This window comes from Tachypleus tridentatus, chromosome 9 (genome assembly GCF_004210375.1).
Source record: "Tachypleus tridentatus isolate NWPU-2018 chromosome 9, ASM421037v1, whole genome shotgun sequence".
Lineage (NCBI taxonomy): Eukaryota > Metazoa > Arthropoda > Merostomata > Xiphosura > Limulidae > Tachypleus > Tachypleus tridentatus.
The window spans coordinates 92,847,547-92,867,258 of record NC_134833.1 but is presented as its reverse complement, the minus strand read 5'-3'; the positions used below and the strand labels follow the sequence as shown (position 1 = coordinate 92,867,258).

At 30.1% G+C, this 19,712-nt stretch overlaps 1 protein-coding gene across 21 annotated transcripts in view; it reads left to right on the top strand.

The window, feature by feature from the left end:
* The first annotated feature begins 227 nt into the window (after positions 1-227).
* LOC143225761 (uncharacterized) overlaps positions 228-19,712 on the top strand; it is a 34,966-nt gene continuing 15,481 nt past the window's right edge. For 9 of the 21 annotated variants that reach the window (XM_076455721.1, XM_076455729.1, XM_076455732.1 and 6 more), the window contains exons 1-5: positions 389-557; positions 4,726-4,785; positions 4,995-7,609; positions 8,326-8,478; positions 17,858-18,147. In XM_076455721.1, the coding sequence (XP_076311836.1) occupies positions 7,483-7,609; positions 8,326-8,478; positions 17,858-18,126 (549 nt within the window). In that variant the 5' untranslated portion in view covers positions 389-557; positions 4,726-4,785; positions 4,995-7,482 and the 3' untranslated portion in view covers positions 18,127-18,147. Of the gene's footprint in view, positions 325-382; positions 558-587; positions 2,112-4,725; positions 4,786-4,994; positions 7,610-8,325; positions 8,746-17,857; positions 18,148-19,712 lie in introns of those variants that run through there. The other 12 variants (XM_076455736.1, XM_076455731.1, XM_076455722.1 and 9 more) reach the window with 12 other exon arrangements.

The window sequence follows — 19,712 nt, the reverse complement described above, 5'->3', positions numbered from 1 at the left end:
AATCTTAGTGTGTTAACGTTTCAAAACAATGCGTTGTTTTAAATACGTATATTATGAGAAATATGCTGAATACGTTGCATCAATTTTTGTTTAAATTTATTTTCATTATTAGTGTAGAACAGACTGAATTCTTACACTTTTTCACTTCGTTATTTATATATAATAGTTGTTTTAATTTCGAGTTGTAAACTTGAAAACAAATCTAACAGCAAAAGATATATAGCGCAGCCTGTTGGTAAAAATCACATTTGTCACGCAGTTTACAAATTTCAAAGTTTTATAAATCTTATGGAAATGTGATAATATCTACATTTTTGTATATTTGTATGTATTTATTTGTTTAACTGGTCGCTATTTTCGATATTTTTGTTGATATCATATTATAATAATACTGTTGTTATTTATCGCACTCACTGAATCAGACATGTTTACATGACGATGTATGCTTATGGTTTAGAGAGTAATACAGTTACTACAAACCAACTTACTAGATATTTTTTGTTGTTTAATGTGTTTAGTGGTCTGTTGTTAATGCTTGACACAATTAAATTGGTATGGTAAGTTAATGTCATTATTAATTAATTTTGTTTTTTATATAGATTAATCGCACTGAGCTTTTTTAAAGTGTGCGATTATAAATAGTTTAAGCTTCAGTTTTCAAGTTCATTTGATTCACCGTGTTTCAATACTTTTATTCGCAAAGTTAGGCCTACATTGGACTTGCTTGAAAATATAGTAATTTGATGGATTCATTTAAAATTATTTGTTCTGTGGCACCCTTTAAATTGGGTATCATAATATGAATAGAAATAGTTACATGTGTGCTAATTATAGTATGTGTATTTTGAGTTGGGGGATTAATGGATTGAATTACTTAAATAAATTTATACTTTTTATTATTGTTATAATTGTATTTTTATTGCTATTTATGTAGTAAATGGAATTGGATTATTTAATTTTAAGTGTATTTTATAAATTATAAAAAAAATAAGTGATTCAAGCTCACTTATCTTCCACAAAAGCATTCAACCAAAACATCGGTTCAAATTAGCCATTCACTTACTCATACTTATCCAACAGAAGTTTTTAACTTTAAAGTACTTCATATTAATAGTATTAGAGAGTCCCAGAAACTTATAATTTCCATTCACAGAAGAGTGTGAATGTGAAATTGCAGTTGCAAATGTATAAACCTCACAAAAATAAAATATTAATTACTGTACACCAAACAACAAATGGAAAATGTATACAGTTCTAATTATGCTAATTTATTTTAAGGTAGTTGTACTCTCACTAGTTTGAAATTGGCTTTAAAAAACATTGTGAAAACTTCCAAAAGTTGTAATCTACCATTTATCAGGGAGCAGATGTTTATACCAAAACCAGAGTATCATTTCAAACTGATTGGACCAATAAGGTGGTACATCAAATGATAGCTTTCACTATGCTCTACTTTGGCTGATTTATTTGGATCCAGAACATTTACTATCTGAAAACACACAAATGAAATTTTAAAAGCATTTAAATTTTTTTAATCATTTAATTGATAAAAACAAGGCCATATACAGTAAACTTTGTGGTGTGGACTACATAATGCATAAACCAACAAATAGATGTTTCTACCCAAGTCAAACTGACAGCATGTCAAAAATGATAAATGACAATTACAAAACAACCTATATTTTGCCGTGGTAACATGTTTTATGTCATAATAAGCAGGTTATTCTGATAACAACAGTTTGCTATACATCATATCAGTGGGTGTGGCTATTCATGATGTATCTTGTATGGTGTAGAATGAGTAAAGGTTGCTGCTGATATATACCTGTTAATCATAGCGTTTCAAGTTTATAACCAGTGTGATTACAAAATCTCACCTATTTTTTCATAGATAAGCTTTTACTTCATTTGTAACATTTGATTATCAACAATTTCATTGTATATATCAATATAATAATGTATGAATTTGAAATGGGTGAAAGTTAATGGAACTACATTTTATCTTGCCTTGACAAGATCAAGGTATTATCAGGTAAAAAGATAAATCACTGACATTTTATGAGAATGACATCCAATGCGAAAGTATTGTGGAGTGAAAGGTCAATTTATAGGTAAAATTTTTAATCATTTTTCATAAATTATGAATTAAATAATTAAACTTTCAGTGTAAATCTGCTAATTTGTGACTGTGGAATCCAGTGGTGTGTTAATTTTTTTGGTTATTTTCATTAAATAAATATCACTGAAACTCCCTACTAATAGTAATATTTCTGAATATTCTACATCATCAGCAAACCATTTAACATGTTATAATTAACTGAAAGGTAAATATGTTCATTATGCAACCATAAATTTACATACACATATATATATAAACACAATTTATATAGTACATATGGCCCTTTGCTATCTTCACAAATGAAATATTAGCATCTTGGCTTCTAAAACTTAAACATATTACCCAAAATATTGAAGTTTGTATTTCATTGTTTTGAATCTTAATGCTGTTTGAACAAATTCTTAAGAAAACTATCCTAAACTTCATTCATATTATGTTTCAAAGAAAATAAATCCAAACCTTTAAATTTTTTATAATTGTAAAATAAATTACTCAAGGTCTGTATAATTTTACTAACCTCTTGAAACTATTTTAAACATATAACATCATGTTTTGGGACAACATGAGATCTTTTGGTCCATATCAGTTGTTTAATACACACTAAACTAAATTAACGTAAAAAAAAACTTAAAGCCAGCACTTTTCATTCATATACTTATCAAGCATTTTCTTTAAAGCAACCCATTCTAAAGGCCCAACCATCTTATTAGAACATTAAAGCAGTTGTAGCTAAATACCCTACCAAAATTTCTACTTGTGTTCCCTAGTCTTACTGTTCTCATTGTTAAGTATGAACAAGATGATGCATCAACACTATCACTTCCCTTTACAATATTGAACACCTCAATCAGATCCATCCTAACTCTTCTTTTTTCAAGCATAAACAATGTGAGATATTTCAGCCTCTTCACATTTGATCCTAGGCACCATTCTAGTAACCCTTCTCTGAACTATTTTCTACAATTTGACATCTTTCCTATGGTAAGGAGCCCAAAACTGAACACAGTATTCTATTGGGTTGAGGAATAATTCATGAGCGTTTTTTCAAGTTAAAAAAATATATTCAAAAATGAAACGCTTTTGCAAAATATTTCATGTCATTTGGTAGATAATTTTTTGCTCTAATAGATGGTGTGTTTGATTTTCATATGTTTTTAATATTTGCTTTCATTTTCAGCTCATTAAATGGAATGTCAAGTGGACAAAATCGAGCGTTTTCGACACCATCTGCTTTTTGCATTTAATTTCTTGCAATTTCGTTTACAACAATGCATACTATATACCTAGGTATTACATGAAATAAAGTATCATAATAAATGTTTTGGGTGTAATGTGTTCATGCATTGAAGTATTGTATAGTCTTGCATGTAATGCTTGAATGAAATTATTTAAAAATGCTCACGAATTATTCCTCAACCTAATAAATGTGGCTAACCAGTGGATCTGTAAAACAAAATTATAATCTCTTTAGACTTGTATTCAGTGTATCTGTAGATACAACCTAAAATCTTATTTGCCATACCACTAGCAAAAACTGCCTGGATAGCTGTAGAAACTGATTGACTATTACACCAAGATCTCTTTCTTTCATAACACTGTTAAGGTTATTCCCATCCAAATTAAACTTATAATTCAAATTATGATAACCCATGTGTATTATCTGGCATTATAATTAATACCCATCTGCAATGTATTTGGCTATCTCACTAAATGATCTAAATCCTTTTGTTAATCAGCAGCAACCTCTTCACAGCTAGCAATACCCAAGATATTAATATAATTTTCCAATTTTAAGTAATTTATTGACCTTTCCTTCATCTATATCATTGATGTAATCAATAAGAGTAACGGTCCTGAGACTGAGCCCTAAGGTATCCACTTCATGTTTTTTTCTTCTCTTCCTGGTGTCTCCACTTCTCTCATGCACTTTTCTTTTTTCATGCATGTCTACTTTTCTGTCATTTAGAGGTATTTCATTTGCTGAGTGCTGGTATGGTACTACATATCGTACATTATCTCTCATTCTCTGTTTTAGGTAGCTGCTTCTTCCTTGTCAGGGTGCCATCTGTTGCCATCAGTCACTCTTTCATGATATTGGTACTGGTTAAGATATCTTTTCAAATATATACCTTTTCCTTTTCTTACTAAATTCTGATCTTTGATGAGAGGAACCTGGCCAGCTATTTTTTAAGTGTTCAAATCTGCACTGTTAAGCTATGTCATTTTGCATGTTATAATTTAATGGCCATGCAGTGCACACTGCAGAGATGGGATTGTCCACAGGATTGCTCATAGTTTCATTTATATGTTTGAATTGCTTTATAAATTTGCTTGTAATCACCCTTGGAGTACATGGGTTAAGCAAAAGAAGATAGCTGCCCATCCCTTGCATTGAATAAATCAATATGGTCTGTTATTACTGACACAGTTCATGTTAAGATGTAAATTTAGGTTGAATTTAGCTCAAGGCTAGTGGCACACAAGTTGCACAGGTAGATGTGCAAGGGAAAAGCTTTCTATATGTAAATGTATTTATTAGAAATACATTTTCAGGTTAAGAAAATGTTAACTTCTGCACATTGTATTATGGGGTATTGTATTTTCAGGTGGGTCGTGAATTCTTGAATCTTATCTAGTCCTCTGAACTTCTCCAATGGTGGCAGCAGGTTAGTGTTTAAAATGAATTTCAATAATCTTTACACTAACAAACTTTAATAGTATTTTTATAAATTTACTATTATATTGAGAAAAATTTGAATATTATGCTTTTAAATTAATTGTGAAAATAGTAATAGTAAAATGTTTTTATATTACTAATGATATTTTAATGCTTTCTTTGTCTTAGAAATTATTAATTTTTTGTTTTTACTTTCAGAAAGTGTTCAGCTACTTCAGAACATCAATACTTCAATGTAAATCTATTCAGAAAACAAAATAAATTTGGCTACTTCATATCTTCTTATCAAGAATAACATCTTTATGGACATCATTCCAGTGAGAAATAAAACTTTTTGGGTTTATTTCATCATATAAATATTTTTAACTGATTCTTGTCATAAAATATGCAATTGGTGTCAGAGTCTCTGTATTAAACAGTCTTTGTGCAGTAGACTTAGGCAAACTTAATGAAGAAATTCTTACGTGAGACTGACAATTGCTGCCAAGTTGGATCACCTGGCATGAAGTTTTCAAGTAGGTTATGAGTGCTGTATTAAACTAAGTGTCCACGCTCTGTCAGGTAGGGTGTAGTTGTTCATTTCTTAATAAAATTAAGATAGTTAATATACACAATTATTAAATATACTTAAATACAGGTTGATATTTTTCCTATTTTATGTACATTTTCTGTAGAGTAATCGTCAAAATATTGCACTTTTTATGCAATAGTTGTTTGTAACTAAGAACTGCCTCATGTATTTCTTCCTAACATTAAACGTGATTGTGTATACTGGCCTGACCTATACTTTTGAAGGCACTAGCAAATAGTTACTAGTTATTTTTTTCCCACTAGCAAAATTGGAACTGCTATTAGCAAGAACATTTTTGTGTGTCAGAAATAATTGTTTTGTGTATTAAATGTAAATAAATATGTATATATTCTATTTATACCTACAAGTTTTTGTATGTCATATTTTCTTTTGAAATATTTTTAATATCAAACTTCATTTTAATTAGATGTAACCGTGTTTTTATTTTAACTATTTAACAAAAGATAAAACATTTTCTATGTGGGAGGAAAACATATCTAGGCCATTAAGCCTCATAACCAACAAACTCTACTGTATTCTAATACAGATGGCCAACCTGTACTAAAAATGTTTTATTATTATTAAGATATATTGTTAAATGCTTAAAGTTGGTGAAGCATTAGATGCCAGTAGGCCTAACTTTTGTGTTGTTTATGGACAAATTAAGAAGAGAATGAAAAGAATCATCTGCAGTTTATGTGATTTACAATTTTTTTTATTACTTTCAATAAGGGCTTGGCATGGGCAAGCGTGTTAAGGCATTCGACTCGTAATCCGAGGGTTGTGGGTTCGAATCCCAGTCACACCAAACATGCTCACCCTTTCAGCCGTGGGGGCATTATAATGGATGGTGAATCTCACTATTCGTTGGTAAAAGAGTAGCCCAAGAGTTGATGGTGGGTAGTGATGACTAGCTGCCTTCCCTCTAGTCTTACACTGCTAACTTAGGGACGGCTAGTGCAGATAGCCCTTGAGTAGCTTTGTGCGAAATTCAAAACAAACAAACATCCAATAAGTAACCATTTAAACCAAGTATTTCTAACTATTCTATCAGTAAATCTGCACTGGAGAAGGCAGATGGTGCAAATCTAACTGGTTAACATTTTGCTAATTGTCTCTGACAACAAATTACATGAATTGAACCTGCAGTCTTTTCATTCCCATTTGCTGATACTTAGCCTAAGTATGCTATGGTTTTTGCATGGGAATAGTGGTATAGTACTGGCAAATGAAACAATCTTGTTAATCCCAATTATATTAACCTTCTGTACTTAGACTCTTGCAATATAAATGACTGAAATGTGTGAATCACATGGTATTGATACTGAACAATAAAAATATACGAGTCTTCCTTTGTGAAATTTGTACTAGTAATCTTTTTCTTTTTCCTTCTTAGTTTTACTAGCAAAACTCCAATGACAAACACCAATTTGCCAGTTTGTTAATGCTAATTTTGACTTGTATGTTTTTTTAAGATAAAATCAAACTGCCATTTCAAGATTAGCTGCAAGTTATGTTTTCGTATTTTGTTTTTGGCATCTGAAGATATTCCTGCAAATTTATGACACTAAAAGTTATATACACTATCAGTACTAGCAACACTTAGGGGTAAGTACAAACATTTTATGCATCTTTATTTAGAAGGTGTATTGTGTTGAGAGCATCTCAGTGTTTATGATAACTGAAAACTGTTTCAAAGCTTTAAAAATTCTTGCCATACTCTCTATCATACAAAATGCAACATAACATGTTTGCTGGCTATATCCTACATGATTGAAGCAACATGAACATTTATTTTGTAGTTTTCTCTTCAAATGTGTTGTAACAACAGTGATATTAATGAGATAAAAGTGTACTATCACTCAGCAATGATTATATAAATATGGGGTAAGCACTCCCTTTACAAAATCCTGATGAGTTTGTTATTGAAAAATATAATAAGTATTGCTTCTTGCTGTTTCCAGAACATCAAAAGATCCCCAGTGAACTCCTATTAGTGCAGAGATTGCCGACTGGTTTACTGTTCAATAAAATGTTAACAGTCATGTTTTCTGTCCATAATGTGTTAATAAGCATGTCTTCTGTCCTGGTTTAATATGTTAATAAGCATGTTTAATGAGACAAATATCCTCTGGTGGCACTTTCTCATGTACTTTTGATGTTTTTATGAACATTCACCTGAAGACCTTTCTTATTGTAACACATGTGGTACTTGCTTTGTACTTGTACTGTTCAATCATTGGTAAGCTTGAAATTTCCTTGTAAATTTTCTATGAAAATGTATAATAAAATCATGTTAATTCACAGTAGTCTCAATGTCAAATAAGTTTGTGGATAGTTTCATTTAATGCCGTACATAAAATTCCAGATTAATTTTTCTCTGGTGAATTTTACTCATAACAACTTTACACTTCAGCTTGAATTTGAGCATTATTAGTACTTTTTCCTTTTGTAACAAATAAACAGTCCTACAAAAATATGTTTTATTATTAATTTTCTGCCATCTTTTAGAGTGTTGTATGATTGTATTTTGAATTTTGTTATTCTTTGTAGCTTTCATAGTGATTAAATTTATATATATATACACACACATACATACATATATACATACCCACACATGTGCATACCAAATTTTAAAATAAGAACAGGGAAATCTAAATATTTGTTTACAAACATTAATTGGGCCAAACTTGTTTTGTGGTTAGCCTAAAACAAATGGGTTGAAAATTTTTTTATTAATGTTATAAAACATTGAAAAACTTTTCATTTAGTTCTGTGAACATTTGTGAAATGTATAATTTTATGGATGTATGAAAATAAACAGAGAACATCCTTAAAAATTATATACTTCTAATTGAAGTACCACATGATTGTTGTACTTGGTTATTTTTTAATAATATTCAACATTTACTGTTACTACAGTTAAGGAAAAATGTTAAGTGCAGAATTGTTTTGCAGGAACTCCTGGAATTTCATCTTCCCCACATGCCATTCACCACTTCGAAGATTGTGAGGATATAGAGAATTTTCATGTTGTTAACATAGATATTGCTTCAAGTAGACGTCGACGGCCTTATAATAGTTATAGCACTGAAGAACGGTTTTTAATTGGTCAGTATGCAGCTGAGCATGGAAACACAAAAGCAGCAACATATTACACTAGAGTTTTGAAGAAGGAAATAGATGAAAGTGTGGCAAGAAGATTCAAAAAATTGTACCTTAAATCAATTTCAAAGAAGTACTCATAATGGTTCCCTGGCCTCTTTTAGTCTGCCAAGGCTGAATTTTCTTTTTCTTGAGAGTTTTTCATAACCTTCTAACATATTGGGTGAATTTAAAAATATAATTGGCCTTTTTCCAAAGTTTTGAAAAATTTTGGTGGGTGAAAGACACTTTTATTTTATAATTGTACCTTTTATTACTTAGTATATGGTGAAAAATACCAGACTAATATTTTTATTTTCAAAAATAATGTATTACATACATTAGTAAATAGGAGAGCTTACCAGATAATAAGCTCTATTAAACATTAAACATTGAATGGTAAAAATACATTAATTATCTATGATGATGTATTTCCATTTTGATGCCAGTTTAAACAAGACAGTGTGTTCTTTTATTGAATATTCGAATTTTATGACTTCAGTTTGCATTTAGCCTTCTTTCCCACTTTTGACATTAGGTACAAACAAGATAACAATCTTTGTTAGTATGTTGAAGATTTTTATGTGTACCATAGAGTAACAAAAGATTTTGACAAACACTGAAATGATTTTTCCATCTCCCATACAAGATCTGATGTAACAAAGGCCCTTTTTAGCAAAGTCTTTTGATCTTAGTCAGTGATTTGCAAAACTGGCTCACAACTAAATTATGTGTTCTCTGGAACAGACTGTGGTTCCTCAATTTATCTGTCCACTTGATGTAATTCATAGTGTATGTTATTGTAACAATTCCTAGCAGGTTGTGTTAGTAATGGTAAGAGCATCCCATCCCATTTATTTTCTTGTTTTACAGAATAATACTGCTCGGTTATTTCAGTATCATATTGATTGCTGAAGAACTTGAGTGCTCTCCATTTTCTTTTGGTACTGAATCTGGAAAGTGATGGATCTTATTGAATGTAGAAAACTTGGATGGCTTGTAAGCACAGCAAGATTTTCCACTGTTTTACACTAAATACCTAATGAGTGGATTTATAATGAGCAATAGTGAAATTCTGTTATATTAGGGTGATTATTTGAATGTCTTAAACATTTATATCTTAAAGGAGTGTTCACAGTTTTCAGTTACTTCACTCAGTTATATGTTCATCTCTGGCAAGCAAAAGACACATAGTAATTCGTCTTTGAGTTCTAGCTGTTGCAAAACATTTAATGTCAAAGGCTTTTGTTGTTTGACAGCATCTAAAATTTCTCCTTTCAGCAAATTTTTTTTTCCAGCAAGTTTTCTGATCAGTTTAAAATTCAAAATATTTTTTTCAGATTTCACTTATAGAGTTCATTTTGCTTCTTAGCCTCTTTTTCTTTTTTTAATTTTGTTTAATTGATTATTGCTTTCAAAGTTTTTAACATTGTTGGAACTTCTGCACCACTCCTAGCAACAGCTCTGTAAAATGTCATTATACCACAAAGCATTTAATACACTCCACTCACAAGTTATTCTGGTGGTTGAGTAACATCAGGATTCTATCCTGATTCATTTTGTGTAAGATAGTTAATGATGTCATTTTATAGTTTTAGCAGGTATTGTGGAGGGTTGTCTTATTTAAAAGAAAGACATTTCCTATATTTATTGGCTGGCATCAAAAGTTTTGCAACATCAACTGCAATATACTTTTCTAATGAGTTGTAGCATGTTTTTAGTTTTTTCCATATTGAAGTAAACAAATTGAAATTCCAAGGTTGATGACAACAGTCCCAATGGCTCTCTAAAGTATTTTCAACCCCCTTTTCTTTGAGAGAAGAATGGGAGTCCTCACCACTTACCAATTCCAAGCTGCTTGGATGGTTGATCATGAGCCATCCTGCTGGATGAGTTCCTTATAAGATGACTTAACCATTCAGTTCAGAGTAGAGAAGTGGTGTTCTGCTGCTGTAGGTAACATAATATCATTCGATTAGCGATTAACCATACAATAAAATGAGATATCAAATTACAGTTCACCCCTTCGATTAGGATACTGGATGTCAAATTCCCTGATCAATAGCTCAGAGCTAATTCTGTGTCATACCTAGGAATTGGAGTGGTTCTCAATTCCCTGATTCTTGGTTTGAGGTGAAGATGGTATGATCCTCATCCTAGCCTCTTGGGAATGTTGGTATTCCATGAGGAGGTTTTGGATGTGGTTGACTTACCAAGTATAGTCTGCTGCATCTTGGCCACTCTATGCCTTAGGATGCATACTTGATAACCCACTTTTCTAATTGTGAGATTAACTATCTTTCACTGATTAGGAGCACTTTTTTTACTGCATTCTCTCCCATTCCAGTGTTTTTTTTCATCTTTTTGCCCTGATTTCATACACATTATGCAAATGGGCAAAGAATATGTATACTGGTATACCTGGATCAGAAGAGTTGTGGATGTTTTTTCCTTCACACTGGTCCCTTCTTATAATCAATATGGGATTGTAGCTAATCTTGTGAGATGAGGGAAGCACCATATCAAAAGTTATAATTTTCATGCACTGAAAATTATTTCAAATAGATATTTTCCTCTTCTCACACTTCCTCCTCACTCATTTCTAGTGCTCTCATCATCTGTCATACTTTGAAATAATAATTTGGTAGAAATGCATAGGGGGAACCACATGTACCATGTGAGTGTGCTATGTTCCCATTGTTGAAGTGATGCATGATTATTTACATGAGAGACACGTTGAAATCATTCGTTTCCAATGGGGGGGGGGTTGCAGAAGTCTTGTGGCACATAGTAAAAAAATACTTGTGTAGAGGGCAACAATGAATGGTAATAGATAGATGTAATAGATAGTGGAGGGAAGTACCTATCAGAATACATTTCTGGTATAGGAAAATCGTAACTTTGATTTTACAGAATAAAGTATTTGAACTCAACTGTTTTAAAACATTAACAGCTTCTCCCTCGTGGCCTCTCAATCAAAAAGAGAATTTTAAAGTTCCATCCTAAACATGGGTGATTTTTATCAGTCCTTGAATATTTTTCAGTGGGATGAATGATAGATATTGACATATACAAGGAATTTAAATACTGATCTGTTTCTAAGTAAGTGGAAGTTTAAAATCCTCAAACAGTATGTCACATTTTTGTTAGTGAGTGAATGTGGCAACTATATATATATATATATATATATATATATATTTTTCCATACATTTATGTGTGAATGCTCTCTACTCCACCCTGTTAACTTTTTCATGCAGACAACTATGAGCTGTGATACTCCATAACAATATAAACCTACATAAAAATCCAGTAGATGATGGTACTACATGTATTGTTGCTGAATGATAACAAGACATATAACCACTCTTTCCATGTTTGAAAAGGTTACCAGACTGAAATCTGTTTTCAATTACAATCACTGCTAATGATTTATGTATACAGATCAGCAGCTGTCTTGATGTTTACATCCTTTACCATATTCCATTACCAGTATTTTTAAAATTTTCATGTCGGAACAAACTCTGGCAACCATAAAAGTTGTAATTTTCTGTGAGTATCTATGTGCTTTGACTTACAGTGGCAAACTGCAGTGTCACCTGTAAGTGATTTAATGTGTTTATTAGTCATGACCTGGAGTTATTAGATGCTGAATGTAAAATAATGGTGAAATATCTTCCAAAGCATGGATAACAAATTAGGGGTGAGTGGAGATAAAAACCAGTCTTTTTGCTGATCTTGTAATGCTTTTCTCATTCTTGATGGAAAAACTGTGTGAGTCATGATCTAAAGACAAACTATAATTGTATTTTATAAAGTAATTTTGTTTATAATGGTCTTTTCTAGAAGTTGTACTTCCATTATGATAGTTAAAAAAAAGAAAATAAAAATTGATATTGGTAAATGGTAGACTATTAAGTGCTTTTAATACTTTTTGGTAAAGGACAACCTGTTTAACTTTTGAAATCAGAAATTTGAAAAAAAACATTTCAGCTTGCCATTCTACACTATTTTAAGGTAATATTGAGAATAAAATATCTTATAATGTTTATAATATTTTGTGATACAGAGATTGAGAACATATTTCATACAGTTGTGTTTATTTTTAAATTTATTGGATGTAAAATATGTTTATTTCTCTGTTTGTTTATTAATCATCTTTGTTGTATAGTACTTGTACACAATAGTGTGTGATATGCATTGAAGATGATAAGACTGAAAATACTAGTAAGTGAAAGGGGAGGAAAATATCTGATATGAGATGAAAAACAGTGATTCACAATGATATGAAAAAGTTGGTTAGGAAATACAGGTTGCCCTGTCACTTCCTCATTAACACAATTGGTTACCTTGAAATAATATCCTAAACATTAAAATTAAAAGAAAAGTCTATGAATAGATTAAAGTTATAGGAAGATAATATTCTCTGTTTAAAGTGGAAAAAAATCAACCTAATCTGCTTCCCTGCCATGACAAATCTGAATAGACAGTATTATAGATGAATAACATGTAAATAGCTGGATGTTATTCATAGGTCACCACCAAGACAATATTATGGCAACCTAAACATTTTCTTCCAGATGAAAAATACACCAATTAATGCCATTTCTCTGGCTCTACAGCCTTTATCTTTTTAAGATTTAATCCCTAGAACTACTAATCTCATGGGAATAGTGCTTGAAAATGTTAGCCAGTAGTGATGATTTCATAAGGTTCTTATATGTTCAAAGATTTGGAGAATGAACTGTAAAAACTTCAGTATTGGAAATTCTGAAAAATGACTTTTAAATTATGGTTATGGAAAAGTATTAGTTTTGATGAATGAATTAAAACAGAAATAATTAGCATACATCAGAAAATCAACCAAACTTTTGATTTTTAATTTTACTAACAGAAGTGAATTTTTTTATATTTCGTGTTAGCCATTGTGAATTTTGTGATTCATGAGACCTAAGACTGTTACTTCATTGTTCTACTTTTTCATTTTTTTATCCAACATCTGAAAGGAACCTTCTGTTTTACCTTACAAGGTAGTTTAAAGCACCAAACTTTTATAAGATTCTTTGAATTCCAGAAGTACTACATTTTATTAATTTTCTTGCATAGGAACTGACTCAAAAATGGTTTTTCTCCTTTTGTTTTATTGTAAAATCTGCTTGTTTGCTTGGCTTTTGTTCTGTTCAACTTCAGTTTACATTGGAGTGTGAGAGATAGTGGAGTCCCAAAATTGTTCCATTTTTGTCTACCTATTTCTGATTGCTGTTTGGAGCTTAACTTGTGCCTTTAAAACTTTTTGTGATTTGTTCACTTCTTCCTAAAAGTAAAAAATTATTGATTATTACTTCTTTTTCTCAAGTCAAATGGGCATTAATATTTATGAATAATTTCAAATTACGTATTTGTTTATTATTTCACTTTCAATTTTTGTAGGATTTTTCCTCCAATGATGCCAAAATCAATTAAAAATTTAGATTGTTACCAATTAACTTCATTCTGTTTTTTGTTTGTTTTTTAATCAAACAACATTGGACTGAGTTTGGTGTAAATCAGGATGGTAGAATATAAAATCTAACATGTTTGTATGATTTATCATGGAATTACCTAAAGTAAGAAGTAATATCTCAAAAAGGAGTTTATTTTGTTCACTGTGAACATTTATGCTCTATGAAACTAGTATTCATCATAAAATATTTGATTTTCTGAAAGACAAAAATATTTATTTTGACTATAGATACAGAACAGTAATGTAAGTAAACCCAAAACTTGGAAAAAAGCAGTTGAAACTGTGCAAAGTGTGATGAAATATATTGAAGCAACTATATGTACTAATTGTAATATAGATAGTTTAAAGCAAAATAATCAGAGTATCAAATAAGAAACTTAATTATAAGCTGTAATTCTGAATTGAACAGAACTATTTCATTACTGTTGTGTAATTATGAAATGTAGTTTCCAGTATTGTTTTCCACTTGTAAAACATAATTTGTCCATAACTAACCTCTTACTGATTTAACAAAATCTGTAAACTAAGGTATTTCTAGTAATTTCAGTCTGAGATGTACTAATTAATTTATCATTAGATTAGTTAATTGATTATTCTCACTTGAAATGAATTTTCCTATTTTCAACTTGTTTTGCCTTTTTTAAGCATGTTTAATTACAGGCATTTTAGGTTCATTTTGATTCTGTAATTAACTTGAAAATCTTTAAAATAATTAGCAACTCTATGGCATAAAAAAAACACAAGTTTTAAGCAAGAAGTCTTTCTTTTCTTTCTGTAAATAATGGTTTAGTAGTGTTATTAGTCCATGTCTAATAATTTCTAATAAACACAGTTGAATGAGCAAGGTGTTTAGCAGTCAGAAATTTATGGAGTGAATAAAAAGTATGAACTTGCCTCAACTTTGTTTTATTATAACAGTCTTATCTTAATTAACTCTGATTACACCTTGGGCTTGTAATAAGTAACCACTAGGTAAAATATATATATATATACAGTGTTCTTGTATGTTAAATACTCTTCCTTTAATTGCAAGTTTTTGCCTTTATGATTAATTGGTGAAATGGATTTATAATAGACAACCTCATGGAAGGTTTCTTTGTAGAAGACAACATTTCAATACACTTTTGTGGATCTTTGAATCTGTATTAGAATCTTGTCTGCAACGTAGAAACCTTTCAGCAAGTTGTCTATTATAAGTTCATTTTACGAACAGATTTGCTTGTTAACTGTGACTTTTAAAGAAGCTTTTGTTAATACTCTCCACACGTTATATCATGAAGTTAAAAAGTAATAGCTTTTCTGTGGCAAAATTCACAGAATGCTTAATCTTATGACTAAATAAGTAGAACTAAAAGAAGTCTTGGAATAGTATATGAAAAAGTAAATAGTAAAAGGTATAACTTGATTTTTTTTGTACACTTAGTATTATGAACCACTCAAGCTCGAAATAGGTACTCCAGTTTTATTTGATTTCAAACTCATTTTATATATATTAGAGGTGATGGGAGCTAAGTTGCTCACTCTTAGCTCCTGTTACTTGAATAAACTGACTGATGTAGTGATGGAAGGAAGCGTTTACTATAAATTATCAATGTATTGCTCCTGATAAAAATAACATCTGCTTTTCATCATGAAATTACTTGCTTCTGTATTTTTAAACCTTACAGGCAATTACATGAGATACTCAAAATCCTGGCAAGAAATATTTTGTAATAAAAGCTTTTCAAGTAATTATCAGTTATATGTCATCTGTAAGAGGTGATGGGAAAATTATTCAAGTGAAATTTTTATTACAGATTTGAATGCTTGAAAACAAATATTTGAATCCAAATATACCCAAATCTTAAGAATTTGATTGTATGTATATGTATGGATACACACACGTAATTGTGAGAAATTCATCATTTCAATATGCTTCTTTCTTCAATCTATTAAGTTTACCATTTTATTTTGTACATAAATCTAATGCATCAAATAAAATCCTATTTTGTTAAACATGCAGTGTTTGCAAATCCAGTAGTGCTGCAGTGTACTAAGGGAAATCTAAAACACAAAGTACATATTTACTAAAATGATAACTGTAAGTCGACAAAAGATTCATTAAGTATTTTTCTAAGAATAATTATATATTTATGCAACAATACAAAGTGAGAAATCACACAAAGAGTGTATAGTACAATTAGTGGTTATAATTAAAAACCAAGTACACATTCAAAATCTTAGTTAGAAACTACACAGAGAGTCAACAGTACAATAAAAAATTACAACTTATTTACATGCTAGAAGAGATTAACACTGGCAGAAGCACAAGTTCTCCTCTTTCAAGTTCTAGAGTTCCATCAAAACAGGTTTTCCACTAAGCAGTCCAGGTGCCATTGTACCATATCTAATTCCAAACCTCCAGCTCGTAGCATTCAATTTCTTTAACTATATTATTGTTAATTATTGTGTTTTTTTGTTTGTTTTGTTCTTAACACTAGATATTTACAGTAAATAAAATTATTTTAGTATTATTCACACTACTGCTTTACATCTGGGAAGTTTAGAACAGGTTTTCTTTTTTCCAGTAATCCCAAGGATCTTCTGTTTATAATGCCATAATGGTTGTTAAAAAGAGATAAAAAGTATGTTGTAAGTTAAACCATCAAGGAGTTAACTATGCATGTATGTCTATATTGTATAAACACACACTCACTTTATTATATACATAGGCTGTTGTGGAAACATTGTAAGTGTTTTGTGCTGCCCTTCTCAGCAGGTCACTAAATGAATAGTGGAAAGCTATAAATCACATTTAGATTAACAGTTTATTGATAGTTTTACTGTCAAAATCATCTGTATCTGTACAACAGTGATGATTATAATGCAACACTACCTTTAAAAATTGCTCAAACTCCTATTCAACAATGATTCTTTTAAAGAAACAATACATTTGACAATCATTCAAACATTTATTCAACACTTATGTTTCTGCAACAAGATTATATTTAATAATCACTCTTAAACCCAACAATGTACATCTAGTGTTATTTTTAAATCAACATTTTTTATGCTTAAGCATTAGTTATTGAATTCAACAATATGAATAGTAATTTTTGTATTGAAATTAAAAGTATACTGCATTGTAAAAATGTACCACTGCTGAATATCTTTGTGAAAGATTCATCATTTGAGAAGGTTGATTGAAAGAGTGTTAATGGTTTTTGATCTTTGATACAAATAGCATGGCTAATAACTTTGTTTTCTATAGCAATAAAAATTTGTTTGATTTTATTAAGTTAATCTTAAACATTGCCATGATTAGCATATCACTTTAAGAAAGTCAATGTGGGAAGTGACATATTTAGTTAAACATCTTTCAGATGAAAGAACTGTTTTATAATATATATACACAAACACACACATACACACACATGCAAAAATGCATAATAAAATAGAGAAAGGGAATCTGGAAAGTAATGATGCATGAATTTTTCTATTTTTGAAATTATTCTCTTCAAAGCTAATATATTTTGATCCATTTTTTTGTATATCTAAGCAGTTTCAGTTTAACATAATATTAAGAAAAAATATATACCTGTTTATAACTTATGTGACTTTGGTATTGTAAGAATTTATACGTAAACAGATTATATTTAATATCAATGTCATACACTACTTAGCATTTTCATGATGTCCACGGTTGTCTAACCTATTAAGTACTGTTTTATAATGAGAAGGTTGTGTCAGAACACTAATGATGGACTGGAAAGTCACATTGTTTTTTTTATGTTTATGGAGTTTGATTGTAAAGATCTTTTACATAAATTAATTTTCTAGGCTAATTATTTTAGAACCATCTTCTAGGAACAGATGAAACTTATGAAACTTCATGTGCCATCCGTAAGCCTAAAATTATTGAAGATGTTGATGGTACTGTGCTGGAACTTCTAAGAGTAAGACGGCGCCGACCATATAACACATACAGCAGTGAAGAACGGTTCCTGATTGGGCAGTATGCAGCCGAACATGGAAACACCAAAGCAGCAGAGTATTTTACTAAGATATTAAAAAAAGAAATATCTGAAAGTGTTGCAAGAAGATTCAAGAATATTTATCTTAAGTTTAGGAAATAATACAGATTCATCAAGAAAAAAGTAATTACTGTATATCTGATTATTTAAGCAGCATAACCAGTAAAGTAAAAAAAACAAACGAAATGATGGAAGAAAATGCTCATCATTAACTTTATTTGGCAAATCTTTGCTTTGTAATAAAATGTATGTTTCAATTATATTTAGGATAAAGTTACTGTGTAATTACTTATTTTGGGGTTTTGCATGTAAGATGTATCAAAACTTTGGCTCTGAAAAAGATTTAATCAGTCATTGATCTTAAGGCTCCTAGAATGTATGGTCAGTTGATGATCTTAAATTTTTCAGTTAATTTACATCTGAACTTCTGTAAAGGCCCATAGTACTCCAGACTGTAAATTCCTAACTTAGGTTGCATTAAAATTTTAGCCTAAGCCACTGTTAAAATTTTTGTTAGTCCCTGATCTTAAACTCTTGAGTTAAATGAGATAAACTTTCAGTTTTTAACCCTTGAGTATGTCTTTATGAGCTTGGGACTACACTTCAAACAATTTGTTATCCTGTTCTGCTGAAGTGATATTTAAAATTAATATCTGTAGTTAGGGATACTGACAGTGTCTCACCAGGTTTTGGCAAAGAAAGGACAATGTCTCACCCAAATAGTTTTATATAATCTACCTTTTATTTATTTTTATTACTTTTTTTTAAACATCTCAAATTTTGTTTGCAATTGTAGATTATTTGTTTCAAAGTGAAAATTTAATTATTCAAGAAAATTATTTTCAAGTGAGAATCTAATTAGTTAGGTAATTTGGTAATTACAGTTTGTATTTTTCAAATGGGAAATTACACATTGTTGTAAAACATTTGGCATTTTGTTGCATAAAATTGGCATCTCATTAGAAAGAAATGGTTCTATTTCAATAAAACAATTATCAAACACATTTTTCATCGAATGCAAGAGGCTAAAAGGTTTTTAAAAAATATTGGAAAATACAAAAGACTTATAAGAAAAAATAATTTTGTCTGAATACAAAATATGATAATTTAGGTCAATTAAAAAAAAAGTTAGAGCAATTGCTCACAGTTGAAACATTGTTAAAAAAATACTTGAATATTTATAAAAATTAGAGAATTTTTGGTGGTTGATTTTATTTGATTACCAAATTCAAGTCTTATAATTTTTCACAAAGTATGCATCTTATGCTTTATCAAAGTGATGCCAAATTTTTGCCACAAAGTACCAAATTTTTGCATCTGTTCATCTGATTTAAAGATTTAAGATAGTATTTTAAAGTTAGCTTTTTAATACATCTTGTTTTTGTTTGAAGATCCAGAACATCATTTAAAATTAGTTATCTTAGCTCACTTCATTTGAAGATCTAGAACAATGTTTACAATTAACCATTAACTTGGTTTGAAGCCCTGGAACACTATTAACAATTAGGTTTATTATTTGGCCTAGATTAATATATTAAGACCATGAAACAGCTGGGGTCATGATCTCAATATTGTAGGGAACATTGTATTTGGTATATTTGGCATTTTAAAATATATTTTGATTTATTCCACAAGTGTGTTCAACCACTGTGTATTAACCAACCACCAATCTTATGAATAAATAAATG